Source organism: Elgaria multicarinata, chromosome 6 (genome assembly GCF_023053635.1).
Source record: "Elgaria multicarinata webbii isolate HBS135686 ecotype San Diego chromosome 6, rElgMul1.1.pri, whole genome shotgun sequence".
NCBI classification, from domain to species: Eukaryota; Metazoa; Chordata; class Lepidosauria; order Squamata; family Anguidae; genus Elgaria; species Elgaria multicarinata.
This window is the reverse complement of record NC_086176.1, coordinates 56,733,548-56,750,305: the sequence shown is the minus strand read 5'-3', so window position 1 is coordinate 56,750,305 and position 16,758 is coordinate 56,733,548. Positions and strand designations below refer to the sequence as shown.

Below are 16,758 nucleotides of genomic sequence, written 5' to 3'. Positions count from 1 at the left end.
TGTGAAATGTGGAGCTAAGCTCCCTCCAACTGACGGGCACTCTCTGTGCGTTCTGTGCTTAGGTGAAGGCCATAAAGTAGAAGTTTGCCATCATTGCATGGCCTTCACCAAACAAACTAGGAAAAATAGAGCCGACCGTCTTCGCTCTATTCTTTGGGAAAAAGCCCTCAGGGCCACAGAAGACGCCTCCAACACCACAAGGATGGACAAAACGGCAACCTGTAAGTCCGTTGATGACCGTTGCACTGAGGTGCACGAGCAATCCAGAGCGACTAATAGGGCTCAGATACCCCTAACGCCTGGACGGTCACTGGCGAGTTCCACGGCAAAATCTCCAAAGAGGCCCGGACTCCCAAATCTTCTTCGGAAATGGAGAAGAAGAAGAAGAAGAAGAAGAAGAAGAGAGATGCGGAGAAACCCTCTTTAGGGTATTCCGAAACGTCTGAGCCGCCTAGGAGTCACTCTACTCCTCCCACGGTACCGACCGCTTCGGTGCCAAGGCCTCCCTCGGTATCGAGATCTCAGTTGTTACCGACGGCTATGTTACCGACGCACCCTCCCAGCCTATCGGAGGGCAAGCTGCGTGATTCGGCTTCAGCAGCCTCTTTTCGAGAGCCTGCCAGGCCTCAAGAGCCCCAAGGATTAATCCCTTTACCACCCTCGCCAAGGCGCACACCAGGGCGTGAATGGGACAGAGTATCTCAATACTCTGATCCCCAATCAAGATATGGATACTATGAGTGGGATCGCTACTGACCACAACAATATTTCCGGGGAGACCAAGGTCATTACCCGCACGAAGAGGACTATGCGCACCCTCCACCAACATCGAGAGTATGCCATTTAGCGTTGCCTCCTCCTTCCGCCCACCAAATTTCTACGGTGTTGACCCCTCGACACCGTACACAGCCTGCAGTGCCAGCCGCTATGGCTACAACGGTACAGACGCAGGAAGAACACCACGACCTGCAAGTGGTTACCTTATCCTCACCGGAGGATAACTATCCCTCCGACTCCGAATCTGGACAATCGGTTACTCTGTCGGCACCATCACCGGACGATGCCATCCATGACAGGGACCCTTCTTCGCCTTCGGATGATATGGTTAGATTCTCTGACCATATGCTCAGAATGGCCCAGGCATTAGGACTGGACATCCAGCAGACAGATGAATCGGTTGTCGATCCAATTTATGTTTTCCAGTCCACAACCAACCAACGACTGGCCATTCCTATTCCGCACGCTTTGAAACAAACGGCGTAATTGTCTTGGAAGACACCAGCTGCTACGCAAGCGACATCGAAGAGGCTAGAGACCCTCTATCGGGTTAGAGAAGAGGATGCACAGTTCTTGGCCCAGCACCCAAAGCCAAATTCCATAGTGGTAGAGTCAGCGCAAGGCCAGTCACAAAAAACCCATTCTGCACCTGTGGATAGAGAGGGCAGGAAGTTGGACCATACGGACCATCTACTCATCAACTTCCCTTGGTATCAGGGCCTCAGCTTACCAGGCTACCATGGCCCGATACCAGCTTTTCCTCTGGGAGAAAATAGGATCGCTATGTGAACATCTCCCAGAGGACAAGAAAGAGCTAGCTCGGGTTTTTCAAAATGAAGCCTCAGCCATAGCCAAGCAGCAATTATCCACAGCACGCCACCAGGTCGACTGCCACTCAGAAAGTATGATGGGGGCCATATCGTTGAGGAGGCATGCCTGGCTTAGGTCGGCTAATCTGACTTATGAGACCAAGTCTAGAATAGAAAATATGCCCTTCGATGGCGAAGGTTTATTTAATACTAAAACCGATGAGACGCTGGATTCTATTTATAAAGCACAAACAACTGCTAAAAAGATGGGATTTACTGCTCCTCCAGTGCAATACAAACCAAGAAGATGGACGAGGCCACCTATGCAGCAGCAACAGCAACAGCGGCCTCAGTACCAACCTCAGCCTCGACAGCAGCAACATCAGCTCCAGAGGAAGAGACCTTATCAAAACCGCTTCTCGCAAGACAAACGTCAACCCGACTTTAGCAAGAAGCAGCGGGTTTGACCCCAGATCCACCTCCCTTTGCGAACCGCCTAGCACCATATTGCCATCAATGGGAGTCAATAACATCGGACTCCTGGGTGCTCACTATCATCAACTCGGGGTATGCCATCGAACTCAATGTCCTCCCTCCTTCTTCGGGGGTGAATGTAACAGCGCCATCCCCTCCTCTGCTTCTCGAGGTACAGACCCTCCTAGCGAAGGGAGCCATCTCGCCCGTACCCGCAGAGGAACTCAACCAGGGATTTTTCTCGCGCTACTTCACGGTCCCGAAGAAGGATGGGGGTCTTCGACCCATCATGGACTTAAGGCAATTAAACAAATTCATCACCCTGAGGAAGTTCCGTATGACAACGGTTACTTCCATTCTGCAGCTCCTACGCAGAGGAGTTTGGTTCGCTGTGGTGGATCTGAAGGATGCGTACTTCCATATCTCCATCAGGAAGTCGCATCAAGCTTACCTACGATTTTCAATCGGTGCGTCCCAGTTCCAATTCACCGTTCTTCCTTTCGGCTTGGCCACGGCACCGAGGGTCTTCACGAAGGTGATGGCGGTGGTGTGCGCCCATCTAAGACAGAAAGGGATTTACATATATCCGTACCTAGACGATTGGCTTCTGGTAGCGGACAACAGCGACACGCTCCAGAAAGACATTTCAACCACCCTCAACCTGTTGGACTCGTTGGGTCTATGGGTCAACGAGGAGAAATCCATCTTGACCCCACAGCAGAGACTGGACTTTATAGGGGTAACCCTATCGTCTCGAGATGGCAGGGCATACCTGCCTTTGACCAGAGCGAGCACTCTTCAAGATCTAGCCATCACTACCGAAAGCTGTCGAAAGGTCTCGGCGTGGACGATCCAAAGGCTATTAAGTTTGATGGCAGCAACTACAGCAGTCATCAGGTTCGCGAGACTCAGGATGAGGATTTTGCAGGCTTGGTTTCTAAGAACATTCGACCTTCGACACGATGCTCGGCGAACTTACCTGTTGATCCCGAAGCAGGTAAGAGCATCTCTGAAGTGGTGGTTTTCGATGGCGACGTTCCTAGAAGGAGTTCCCTTCCAGCAAGATACTCCTTCGGTAACGATCACGACGGATGCATCGTTGATCGGATGGGGAGCACACTGCGACTCCCTCACTGCTCAGGGCCGCTGGCCTCCTTCTCAAAGGGAATATCACATCAACCACTTAGAACTTTTAGCGGTGGAGAATGCAATAAAGACCTTCGGACAGATCATCGAAGGCCGAAACATCCTGATTGCGATGGACAATACCACCGTAGTGGCATACATCAACAGACAGGGTGGAACAAGGTCACACACCCTGAATCGATCGGCACTCAGAATTTGGAACTGGTGCATAAAGAGAAATACTTACCTGACGGCGATCCATGTAGCGGGCAAGGAGAACATCATCGCGGACGCCCTCAGCAGGTCTTTCCACGTCGACCACGAATGGGAGCTCGATACCGAAGTCAGGACCGATCTCTTTCGGTACTGGGGCCGCCCTGCTGTCGATGTCTTCGCTACCAAAGAAAACGCAGCTTGTTCCAGGTTCTGCAGCAGAACAGGAAAAGGAAAGCACTCTCTAGGAGACGCTTTCACCAGGATTTGGAAAGGAAATTTTCTTTACATCTTCCCACCTTTTCCACTGTTAACCAAGGTACTGGCCAAGATCCAGACGGACAGGTCGGATTGCATCCTCATCACACCGTGGTGGCCCCACAGACGTGGTTCTCCCATGCCCTTCGACTGTCGAAAGGCGATTACATCAGGCTCCCGTCGATACCGATGCTGTTGTCTCGACACCAGGGCAAGGTTCGACACGCAGATCTGTCGACCCTCAAGATGACAGCGTGGAGGATAACGACCATTCTACCTCTCGAATTAACAATTTGACTGTAGACCATATATTGTTGGCCTCACTAAAACCTTCAACAAGAAAGTCTTACATGACGAAGTGGCAAAGATTCCAGAAGTTTGCCTTAGAGAGTAATCAACAATCAGAATCTTGCCCTATATCATTGATTCTTCAATACTTATTGACTCTCTATCAGCAAGGTCTCAAACTCACCTCAATTAGAGTTCACTTAGCTGCTATTACTGCTTATCATCGTGGCATGGATGGTTTTTCACCATTCACACATCCAACAGTCAGAAAATTTCTAAAGGGACTTAAGAATACGATACCGACAGTGAAGGATATCGTTCCACCATGGAGCCTGTCAGTTGTGTTACAAGCACTGACAAAGAAGCCCTTCGAGCCCATGGCCTCATCTGACCTTAGGCTTCTGACGTTCAAGACCGTCTTTTTAGTAGCCATCACTTCTGCTAGATGTGCAAGTGAGCTTAGAGCTCTCAGGATAGATGCTCCTTACACTATCTTTCACAAGGATAAGGTTGTGTTACGCACAGACCCTGCCTTCTTGCCTAAGGTAGTGTCAACTTTTCATCTGTCCCAACATATCACCCTACCAGCTTTCTTTACATACACTTGATGTAAGGAGAGCTCTTGCCTTTTACAAGGCTAGGACAGAGAATTTTAGAAAAACAAAGCAATTGTTTATTTGTTATGGAGGGCCTTCTAAAGGACTCCCTGTTTCATGCCAGTGATTATCACGCTGGATTGTAGAGACAATTGAACTTGCCTACTCTATCTCGAAGCTAGACCTTTTAAAGCCGGTGACAGCTCATTCTACTCGAGCCGTCGCTACATCTGTTGCTTTTAGCAGAGGTGTTCCTTTGACAGAAGTCTGTAGAGCCGCAACGTGGTCCACTCCGTCCACGTTCGTTAAACACTACAGTTTGGACACCCGTGCGAGGCAGGACTGCTCGTTTGGAAGGACAGTGCTCTCGGAGATCTTCAGATGATGCACCAACCCACCTCCAAAGGTATGTCAGCTTGCTACTCGCCCATATGTGTGATGCATAGAGACCACGAAGAAGAAATGCAGGTTGCTTACCTGTAACTGTAGTTCTTCGAGTGGTCATCTATGCATTCACACAACCCACCCACCATCCCCTCTTGGTGGTGTGAGACTTACAAATGACACAGTAATATGTGGAATGTTTCTTTATTTTACTTTATACTCATGTTTATGGGGGCACAATGTCGGACTCCTGTAAACTGAGGTAAGGGCGGGAACCCCATGGACATGCGCGGTAGCGTGGGGGAGGGGTTCCCGCCAAAAACGTTCCACTCAGCTATAGAAGGTTCTGGTTCGGTCTCTGCGCAGGCGCAAAGCCCATATGTGTGAATGCATAGATGACCACTCGAAGAACTACAGTTACAGGTAAGCAACCTGCATTTACCTTCTATTGATGACTTTGTGCCAGACACATCTGATTCATGTATCAAAACACAGTAGTCACTATTTGTTTCACTTCAGTAATACTTTTCCCATAATGCATGCAAACTAAAGCTCATGTTTAATTGATGGCTACATTTCCCATTTCCTGTTCTTATTTCTTATCTGTTAGAATTATTAGTCTGGCAATTTTTTGTTGTTGAAGCTGTAAATGATGAACTTGCCCATGCACCATTTCCGTGTTCCACTTCAGGAGTGGGAAACCTCAGGCCCTGGGGCCAATTCTGGCCCTCCTGGGGTCCTAATCCAGCCCTCCAGAGTTCCCCAGATTGCCATACCCCCTTCCCCATGGCTTTACCCCCTTTGCTTCGATAGTGGTTTCCTGGCATTTGTGCAGTTTTCCCCCCTATTCTAAAAGGTTGAAATGCCTCCCTTAAGGCTTAGGGCATGTCTACTCCAGTGGAGGGGAGGGGGAGGATCTTGCGATATAGTGATGGTGAAATCCTCCCCCTCAGTCCACACGTTGTGCACGATGTCCTAGGAGGAAGGAGGACATCGAGCCTGCCATTATTATTATTTATTTAAGATGAGCGCACGAGTGCTCCAACAATAAAGGTGATAAAAAAAAGAAAATCCTGCTCCCCCCTCCCACCCCCGCTGGGCACAGAACTCCTGAAGAGCTCCGTGCCCCATGCCCAGTTCCCAGCGCACGAGGAGCTGGGACGGAACCAGGATGGTCGCCCTCACCTCCCGCTTTCTCGGGACGATCCCGAGACCACAGGAAAAACTGGGCTAAAAGCCGTCCCGGTAATCCTGGGGAAATGGAGGGATCATCCCTCTCCTCCTCCCCCCCCCCAGGGGATCCCTGTGCATCATGCGGACGCACAGGGATGATCCTAGGGTGATCCCCAGGATAAGCCATTGTCTAGATATGTCCTTTGTTACTGGCAATAAGAGCTTTAACTTACAATATGCTGGCATGTGTTGTATCTTGGCCCCATCCCTTTTGCCTTGCTACCTTTGGCTTTAGCTCAACTTCACCCACCATGAGTTTATGTGACATTGAATCTGTCCCTATTCTACTTGAACTGTCTACTTCCTATGTATATCTATATGTGGGTACTGTGCTATTTTAGGAGTGGGATGGACTAGGGGGAATGTTACTTTTATTTGGTGCAGTTGTACAAATACAGCAATCAACTGGTACACTCAGAACGATTGTGGAATAACCTGGTCTAGAACCTAGATCTTTCAATACCTCCTCTAGATTTTGGCCAGGTGAGGGAAACAGTTACAGCTAACACTCAAGTAGTTCTAGGAAGTAATTTCCAAAAATATCTGTCTCTTATTTTATGCTCTTTCCTGTCAGATAGTGTTTAATGAAATTTTGCACTTGTGCTAGCATGCAATATAAAAAGATACGCATTGCATCATGTTAGGGTATTACGAACACAGGAATGAATTGAAGGTGGTAAAACACTATGAAACATACCCACTTTATTGAAAACAGCTCACTCATAGGGAGAAAAAGTGGACATTTGGAGAGTGATATTTGAAATCCATTGATAGTTCTGGACAGTGTAAGCAGAATGAAAGAGAATGTTGCAAGTTAGTACAAAGAACCACCACTCTTGGAAATTATCATGTGGAAGAACCCTTAGTTTTAAATTATAAAACGTTCACTTCCTCTTCATTTTAGAACCCTTTATCCATCCGTCCCCAGTACTGTGTGTGTGTTAAGAAGTTCCACATCGGTTTGTGTGTGTGAAGATTTATAAGTATTGCCTATCTGAAAATCTGCCTGTTCTTGTATCATATACAAGAACATATACATTTAATATAGCATGCTCCCATTAGTGCTTTTTAAAGTGTTGTTAATATATAGAATATTCTTACCCTGTTCCTCTATAGCAGTGATTCTTAAGTTGTGATCCACAACTCCCTTAGAGTTCAAAATTTTGATATATACCAAATTAAAGCTAACCTCCTTTATCACTTCAATACAGCTATATTGAAGGGAAAGGGGAAATGGTCATATCTGATCAACAGTATTTTCAATGACGAATATTGGCAATACTTTAGCTATTGGCAATACAGCTATTTCAGAGCCAAGAAAAAATTGAGTTTAACAATGAAAAACATGTCTTTGAAGAAAATATGATACAAACAAACAAGAATAGTGTACGCTTTCTGAATAAATAGCAGTATTCAGGTTACCTGGAAGATTGCCTTCTCCCATGTTTGCCAACATGAGTATGTAGCAGGTGGCTACTAGACAGAAGGTTTTCTTGGTAATATCATCCCAACTATGGAAGCTGCCTTCCCAGAAAGATTTTCCTGGCACTATGTTTATTTTCTTTCTGGTTTAGGTAAGCTTTTAAAACAAACCTTGTTTTTTAGATGTTGGTGTCTTAATTTATTATTAGTATTTTTATTATTATTATCTGCATTATTAAATGTATTTCTTCCTCTGCTACAAAGATCAACTTTTATGCTGCTTTTTAACGTTTGATATTGCATTTTAATGTTGTATGTTATTCTTTTTAAATTCTGTGAGCTACCCAGGGAATGTATGTTATTGAGTGGTCACACAAATATAGTTAAATAAAACAAAATAATGCTGTAAGTTTAAAAATTGCTGCTCTATGGATAGGCAGGGATTTCTGAAAAGACGTTGTTTAGAAGCTTTTGGGGGATAAAAATTGGAGCCCATCTGTAATGTAATTTAAGCATGCCTGATGTCTAAATATCTTCTAAGTAGTTCTTATTGTTCCACTGGTGGAAGAGTTTACATAAGTTTCTTAGGAGCAGAAAATTGTTTTTGGATTTAATTTTACTCTTCTCATGTAAATTAAAGAAAGAGTCCTTCTCTCAGTGGAAAACGCATTCAATATACAGAACCACATTTTTTAAAAAAATCAGCATGATAAAATGTTTTTCTAGATTAAGGCCCCAACTCTTACCCTAAAAAGTGGTATTTTTTCAGACATCTAACAAACCAGGAGAAGTTTGGCTCCTGTCACCTTAATAAATACTATCAGATTTTGGGAGTGATAAAATGAGACGTTAACATTTGAACATGTTTTATCGTAACCCTGCTTTGTGTGTAGAAACATATCTGTTTTAATTCTAGGGTCCAGTAGCAATGAGAGTTGCAAAATTGGCCATCAATCAAGGAATGGAAGTAAGAAAAATGTTTGTGCCTGCTATCTAAACTTATTTTTATTATTGCATTTATATCCCGCCTTTTTTCCTCCAAGGAACCCAAGGCGGCATACATAATCCTCCTCCTCCTCTCCATTTTATCCTCACAACAATAACCCTGTGAGGTGGATTGGGCTGAGAGTCTGTGACTGGCCCAAAGTCACCCAGTGGGTTTCCATGGCTGAGTTGGGACTGGAACCCGGATCTCCTGACTCCCAGTCCAACACTTTAGCCACTACACAGTAGATGTGAGAGCAGCAGAACCTGATATAGGTTATATCAAATTTCTATAAGCAGGGGTTGGGGAAATTATTTAAAGCACATTAGAGTGAGGCATGTGTTCTGAATCTCTCCCTAGCCATTGTTTCTCCCTAGTCATTTTTCTCTGGCCGGGTTTTATTGTAGTCTCAGAGCCCCACCGGGGAAGTGTTTTTTGCAGGGAAGTTCTTGTATTACCCTGCTGCTCACCTATGCAGCAATTTAAATGCTGACCTGCAAATATTTCATAGGGATTGGGACTCAATTCTAATGTGCAAATATGCCATCACCTCTAGTTTGGTCCTCAGTTTAAAAAGGTGTAACATGAAGAATCATCTTTTTGCCCATAGCTTCACCTTCCTGAGAAAGCAAGATTTATTAAACAAAGCACAACCTGCTGAGTTTAATGCCCTCGAGTATGATTTCTTTTTAAATTCAAGAATCACGTTTTTGTTCATAATATATTCTTATAAAGGCTTACAGACATTGGGCAGTATCCTATGCTGCTGCTGTGTCTCCACTAGTTGTGTGGGACTTGCTGCTAGTGCAACAGGAACGAGCAATTCCTGAAAGAATCCCAGAAACAAACAGAAGGACTTGTTTCTGGATCGGACCAGGTCAGCAGAGTTCACAGAAGAGAACTGCTGACCTGCCCCATTCCAGAAATGAGCATTTCTGGTTGTTTCAGAAACTATTAACAGTAGGTCCTGCTGGCTTAGGATACTACCCTTTGGTTTCACTAAAGACAACTTAATTATTTTATTTATTTTACCCAGTTGTGTTGAGGATGGCATAAGGGACTCTTTATATTTTATACATAATTAGAGTTTAGATATGGTGTATTTAGGCCTAAGAATTGGATATCCCAAACATTCACTGATGAATATCCTTTTCCCTACTTCTGGAAGGCAGTTGGGTCAAAAGCCAGTTTGTTTCATTTTCTGAAAGTTTGGTAATAATCTATATTGTCTCATATGAATACTTGGGATGGATTTAAAATAAAAGAACTTATGAGTCATTCGGAATTCAAGAGTTCTTAATTGATATCAACCAGAAACTCACAAGTGCTCAGCATAATTATTGGTCAGATTTCCTTAAATGTCCCTAGGTTTAAATGGAGACTGCATCCTGATATATGCACATACTTGTTTTAGAATGTTTATTATTTTTATTATTTACAATACTTAGATACTGCTCCATCTCTACAATAGAATCCGGAGCGGTGAACATAAGACGTAAAAAGATAAAATGTTTAAAACAGCATATTAAAATTACTCATTTTAAACAGAATACCAGTAAAAACTACCTGGAATGCTTCCTGGAAAAGAGCTGTTTTCAGGAGGCTTCAGAAACTTTATTACAGTAGCTCCAGAGTTGATTCCAGAGAATAACATTGGGTGACCATTTCTTGGTCCCTTGGCAATTGAACTATGGGGTATCGCAGGTTACCATCTTGTCTTCAATGTTATTTAACATCTACATGAAGTAGTTGGCACCTCCATGACCTCCAGGGCCACCACACTAAATACTCTTCTCCTGGTGGACTCCAGTCAGGTGAAAGGTCCATGTGGAACCACCAGGAGCGTGCCTTCCAATGACCTCAGTGACTGGGTAGGTTGGTAAGGGAGAAGGTGCTCTCTCAGATATCCTGGACCCAAGTTGTTTAGGGCTTTGTACACTAGTACTAGAACCTTAAACCTGGCCTGGTAGTGAATAGGCAGCTAGTGCAGTTCGCTCAGCAAAGGTGTTACATGCTGAAAAGGGGCAGCTCCTGACAACAGCTGAGCTGCTGCATTCTGCACTAGTTCCAGCTTCTGGAGCAGCCTTAAGGGCAGCCTCACATAAAGCACATTTCAGTAATCCAGTCTTGAAGTTACTAGTGCCTGTACCATTGTGGCCAAGCTGTGCAAAAGAGGCCATAGTAGGCATGCTAGCCGAAGCTGGTAAAAGGCACTCAAAGCCATTATTGCCACCTGGGCCTCCAGCAACAATGATAGATCCTGGAGTGCCCCAGACTACGAATCAGATTATTCAGAGGGTGTGCAACCCCATCCAGATCAAACAGTGAGCCTATCGCCAGGACTCAGGAACCACTTGTCCACAGGGCTTCCACCTTGCCAAGATTCAGCTTCAGTTTATTTCATCTCATCCAGCCCATTATAGAGTTTAGGCTCTGATCCAGAACTTGCACAGCCTCTCCTGATTTAGACATCACAGTGAGATAGAGCTGTGTCATAAGTGTACTTATGGCACGTGGCTCCAAATCCCCTAATAACCCCTTCCAACTACTTCATGTAGATGTTAAATAACATTGAAGACAAGATGGTAACCTGCGATACCCCATAGTTCAATTGCCAAGGGACCAAGAAATGGTCACCCAATGTTATTCTCTGGAATCAACTCTGGAGCTACTGTAATACAGTGCCTCCAATGCCAATCCTATGGAGTTGGTCCAGGAGGATACCATGGTCGATTATATCAAAAAACAATGATAAATAGAGCAGAATTAACAGGGTTGCACTCTCTCTGCCCTTCTCTTGATAAAGGACATCCATCAGGGCCATCAAGGCTAATTTAGCCCCATAACCAGGTTGAAACCCAGATTGAAATGGGTTTAGATAATCAGCGTTCTCCAAGAGTACTGCAGTTGTTCCATCACAACCCTCTCCAATACTTTCCCTAACAAATGCATATTTGCAACTGGGCAATAGTTGTCTAATATCATTGAGTCAAGAGTGGGCTTCTTCAGGAGTGATTGCACTACTGCCTCCTTAAGGACAGCAGGGACCACCCCTTCCCATAGAGAAGTTTTCACCACACCCTGGATCCACCCAGTTTTCAGCTAGCTTTTATTTGTAAGGAGGGACAAGGATTGTGAGGGCACGTGGTTGGTCACATTGCTGCAGAATTTGGCACAAGGCTTGAACTGCTTTTTGAACTTGGAGAAACATTCGGGTGCACTTTAAATTCCAGCATTCTTACTGCATTTCACTTCACTGTCCCTCACTTTTATTGCTGTAGTTCCTGTACATACCTTCTAGTACTGGAATAGTAGGCTCAGAGTTCCCTTTCAATTTAGTTTTTTTTAAATAAAATAGTACTTAATTTATCACTGAACACACACATTTATACTTCAGTAAATTGGATGCAGTATGTAAAAAGAGAGAGGAGCCATGAAATTACATAGGATCATAAGATAGACAGAATACAGGATCATAAAGTAATCTGTTTAGGTTCTGCTAAATGTAATTTGAAGAACTTAACAAGATCCATGTGTATTTGCGCAATTTCAGCATAATAAACCACTGAAGATTTTTTTATATATAATGTAATGTTGCAATAATAAAGAAAATCAGATCAATGCCAAAATTTGGTATGTCCAAAAAATGTGAAATTTGGTCCTAAAATACTTTGGAAGTACTTCTCAAGTTTGATTATTATTTTTGCTAAGAATTCATTTTTTATTTGTGGAGTGTTTTTGATGTATTTCCCCCACTCCCATTACATTTCATATTTTTATTTCACAGGTGGATCTGCTAACAGGTTTAGCCATTGAAGAAGCATGTTATGCTCAGGTATGTAACTCAGATTATGCGAAACAAACAATAGCCCTCCCGAATCAAAGATTATGAGTATTCTTCCATCTCTGATTATTGTTAATGTATAACTTGCGATTTCATTGCTATACACCTAATATCAAGCTAGCTTATGCTGTCGATAGTGCACAAGTTTGCTAACAGAAATTTACAAATATGTCCTTCGAGCGTTCTATATTTTTGTGAGGATAAAGCAGACCTTGTTCATGCTTTATGCTTTAGTTGTTAGATGATGCATCTTTTGATTTAGTGGATTCAAGTTAAAGTGAGTAGGATATATTCCTATGACTTACTAAAGTAATTTAAGAATGCTGCTATGCTTTCACTAGGATCAGCAGCATTGTGGGTGCCCAAGACAATTCTGGGTTCCTAATAATGTCTCAGAAATTCTGGGGAACTACAGTTCCCAAAGATCTTAGCACCCAGGATGCTGTTGCTATAGTGTCCAATTTCATCACCATTTCCAGATGGGTTTTGGAGGAGAGCAGACAGGAAAAAGAGGTAGATTGGTGCGAAGGCAGATCTCCAACCATCTTTTTGTATTCTTGATGGCATTATCAACTTGGATTGGGCCAGAGCTTCAAATGTGCCAACTTGGCCCTGTGCCAAAATATACTACAACAACTACTACTACTACTACTACTAATAATAATAATAATAACAATAAAAAATTTTACTTGCCTCTCCTTCTGGATCGAGGTGGGGAAAAACATTAAATACAAAAATACAATACCTAAAACTAGTTAAAAGAGCATATAAAACTGATACAATATTGAGCCCAATTAGTTTGCTTTAGGCACAGCCATCTCAAATAAAGCCTGGGAAAGCTCACCCATTAGTAGTCAGGTGCTGTATGAATGTTTAACTTTGCTGTGAGTACTAGGTTTAGGAAGCTACAAGTATTTTCCTTCATTGTTCTTCTCACTGAAGAAAGATCATCATAACTGAGACTGTCTTCAATGTGCTAGCTCTTCCACTGGTATTCAGCAAAAGATTGACTACAAATGATTGATTTACAACAGCTGCAGAGCACTTTGCTATCATAGTTCAACTTACATTTTTTCTTAGATTTCTCTGTGTATATTACAAATGGAATTTAACAGCCCTAGAGAGTGAAGGTCTCTATGGAAATGTCACTAATTTGTAATGTAGGCACTGAAAATGATTTTCTTCATTGCAGACTATTCCAACAAAAGACAGAATTGAAGGTCTTCTTGCTTTTAAAGAAAAAAGACCCCCACGCTACAAGGGAGAATAAAAAAAAATGGATGCCTTTTAAAATACAAATGAAATAATCACACTGCTAGAAGGACTTTTCAGCTGTGCTTTTTGCCTCAGAACATGGAATATTGCAACCATGAAAGTAAAGTAATTGTAACCTCTCATACTTTGGTATCTATAATGCACTCAAATGTGTATATAGGCTTATGGTTCCTGAGGGCTTCTCAGTGTATTTGCAAGGTCATTGAGTTGCATAGCACCTTATTCCATATCTTATCAGTTAAAAATAAAAAATCCAAATGTAGACAAACTTAAAATAATCATTAAATGTATAAGCGTTCTGTTGTCGGAACAAAATAATTTAATTATGCATAACAAAAACTGTGAAATGTACTGCATAAGTTTGCTAAATAAATCTGTAAATCAAAAAGATCTTGTATATTCTCATTGAATGTATAAATTTACTAATACAGTTAGCTGGATTGATGAGAGTGAGAGTAACTAAACGATCATTTGTTCATATATTCTAAAATCCATAATCAGTGAAAAAGTATTAAATTGTGGTGTTACATAATTGTAAATGATTATGTACTAAATTAATTAACTGTGCTGAAGTTCAACCTTGACCATTAATAAGATTTTAACAATAAAATAGACACTGGCAGTGAAGCATAGTGTCATTCCGCTAACACAGATTGTGTTGCACTAACATAAGGGACCTCTAGCACAACACCAATAGCTTTAGCTTGCTCAACAGAATTCCCCTGGAAAATCCACCATGCAAGCTGGTGCTATTACTGTTGCACTAGAGGATTCTTTACAAATGGATTCTTCGTCCTTAAACTTCTCAGAAACAGCACCATATGCATTCTCTCATATGACATGGAAAAGCTTAAAGATTGTATTTATTTATTTATTGTATTTTTATACCACCCAATAACCGAAGATGGGGGTGGGGGGGACACCCACCATTTTTATGTGGCCAACTCCGTGTTGGAAACTGGATTTTCCAAAGTAGCTCCACATCTGATACCTTCAATACTGCTAAAGGGACATTCTCACAGTAATTTACCATCTAGCACCCTAACTATTTTTCAGTTTGTTTAGCTCTTTAAAATTATTGGGTCTTCTGTGATTCTTTTATAAGTTCTAATATATTAAGAATGTAAGGTTTAACCTCAAGTGTTTGTATTGCTCTCTCCAAAACCTGATGCGGCTTCCAACAATGTCAACAATAAAACAATAAGAATGTTGCAGCTAATAAACACTTTCAAAAGTGCACTCTATAGGTACAGTACTACAGTACAGAAATGTCTGCCCAACTGCCACAAGCCTCTTGAAAGAAATAGGTTTCACATCCTCTCTTAAAGGCTGCAAGGACTGTACCACTTCAGGTTTCATCAGTGAGGTTCTTTGTATATCTTGGAGTCTGGGGAAGCATTGAACTGGGCCTGCCCCACAGTACGTGCGTGTGTGTGTGTGTGTGTGTGTGTGTGTGTGTGTGTGATGTAACAGCTGAGTTAACATGGGGAGAAATGTTATCGAAGATACGTGCACTTCTGATCAGGGAGGGATTAGTGTTTAAGAACTGGCATCGTGTTATGGGTCCAGAGGCTTTTAGGCAGCCAGTGTAATAGGCTACAAAATAGGATGAATATGTTCCTATATTCCTGTATTTGACAAGAAGCATTATAGATTAGCTGAAGTTTCCAAGATCTTCAAGGACAGCCCCACAGTTCTGGAGGTTACAAAAACATAAAATGTGAGAAAATCTTCCTCAGCAAGGGGTGTGGCATCCTTAAAGTTGATAAAAGGTGTACCTGACCATCACCAAACACCTGCCTATCATGGAAAGAAATTGGTACTCTTGTGCCCCCAACCTCATCAGATAGTAACGTTACCATTCCATTTTCCTGTCTAGACCATTTCCTCCAGAGCATTGGGATTATTTACCAGCTCCTTATCTAGATTCAGGTTTAACCTTGTTATCCTTGTCCACTTATCCACAATCTCCAATCATTGGTTTAAAACTGGGACAGATGCTCCTGGTTGCTTAGTTTAAAAAACTGTATTACTGGATGTAAAAGTATCAATAAAGCCCAGCTCTAAAGTGAGATGGTGCCTCAGGATGGATGGATGGATGGATGGAGAGATATATGCATATATCCATATCCCTTTGGTTATTAACTAAAGTTGGATGCTAAACTTTTGAAGTGAGGATAATACTGTACTCACTGTATGACTTTGCATAGTAGACTGACATTTCATTTATTAATACAATGTATTTTAGATCTTTCAAATAACCTTGTCATGTAGCATTGTCTGCTGTCACAGCAACATTACATATGGTTACACTCCAGTTGTAAGGTAATAAAAGAGCTGATCAATATGAAATAGCAAGAGCTCATTAAAATTAACTTTCATATATTTATATGAAAATTGATTATATATGCTGCAGCAGGTTTATCACTTTGCTGGCTAATAAACCTGGCAGGATGATCATTTCATGGATTATAATTATTTATGGGAAAATAAGAACAGTTTTGTCTCTAAAAATGTTAAAATGCTATTTTTATTGTGCAAGATGTCGCTTTTACTATACTCCTGACTTTTGTTATGCATGTTCAAGTGCATTGACTTCAATGGGACTGAGTACACCTAATTGATGCAGAAAATAACAGCAATAATATTAATTCTGTGTTGAATGCCACAGATTACTTCATGATCATTGGTTGTAGAATGCAAAAATACTGTCTAGAAACTGAAATCTTCTGGCATTTTCTGAAGTCTTGTGTTATAATTATTACTAATTCTGACATAAGGAAAAATCTTTACATCATGGTTCTTGTTTTCTTGGGGGAAGATATTCTGGTATTTATCTGCAAGACTCTTTAGAACTGTTAATTTTATTACAGAATATAAAATATTCTGATACTTAAACTGTAACTAGTTTAAGAGGAAAGATAATTCAGATAACTAATATTCTTAAGTTTCCACCTTTTAATCTTTTGCTTGTCCAAATCAGACAGTAGTATCTCATATCCCTTTCCCTCATTTTCCTTGATTTTATTGTTGATTTCACATTTCTTGTGAAAAATAGAAATGATGAATGATTGC

At 42.1% G+C, this 16,758-nt stretch overlaps 1 protein-coding gene across 4 annotated transcripts in view; it reads left to right on the top strand.

Moving 5' to 3' along the window:
* Nucleotides 1-14,073, top strand: part of AUH (AU RNA binding methylglutaconyl-CoA hydratase) — a 49,860-nt gene extending 35,787 nt beyond the window's left edge. For 3 of the 4 annotated variants that reach the window (XM_063129449.1, XM_063129448.1, XM_063129447.1), the window contains 3 exons: nucleotides 8,496-8,546; nucleotides 12,352-12,399; nucleotides 13,601-14,073. In XM_063129449.1, the coding sequence (XP_062985519.1) occupies nucleotides 8,496-8,546; nucleotides 12,352-12,399; nucleotides 13,601-13,678 (177 nt within the window). In that variant the 3' untranslated portion in view covers nucleotides 13,679-14,073. Of the gene's footprint in view, nucleotides 1-8,495; nucleotides 8,547-12,351; nucleotides 12,400-13,600 lie in introns of those variants that run through there. The other variant, XR_010025595.1, reaches the window with a different exon arrangement.
* Nucleotides 14,074-16,758: the final 2,685 nt, after the last annotated feature.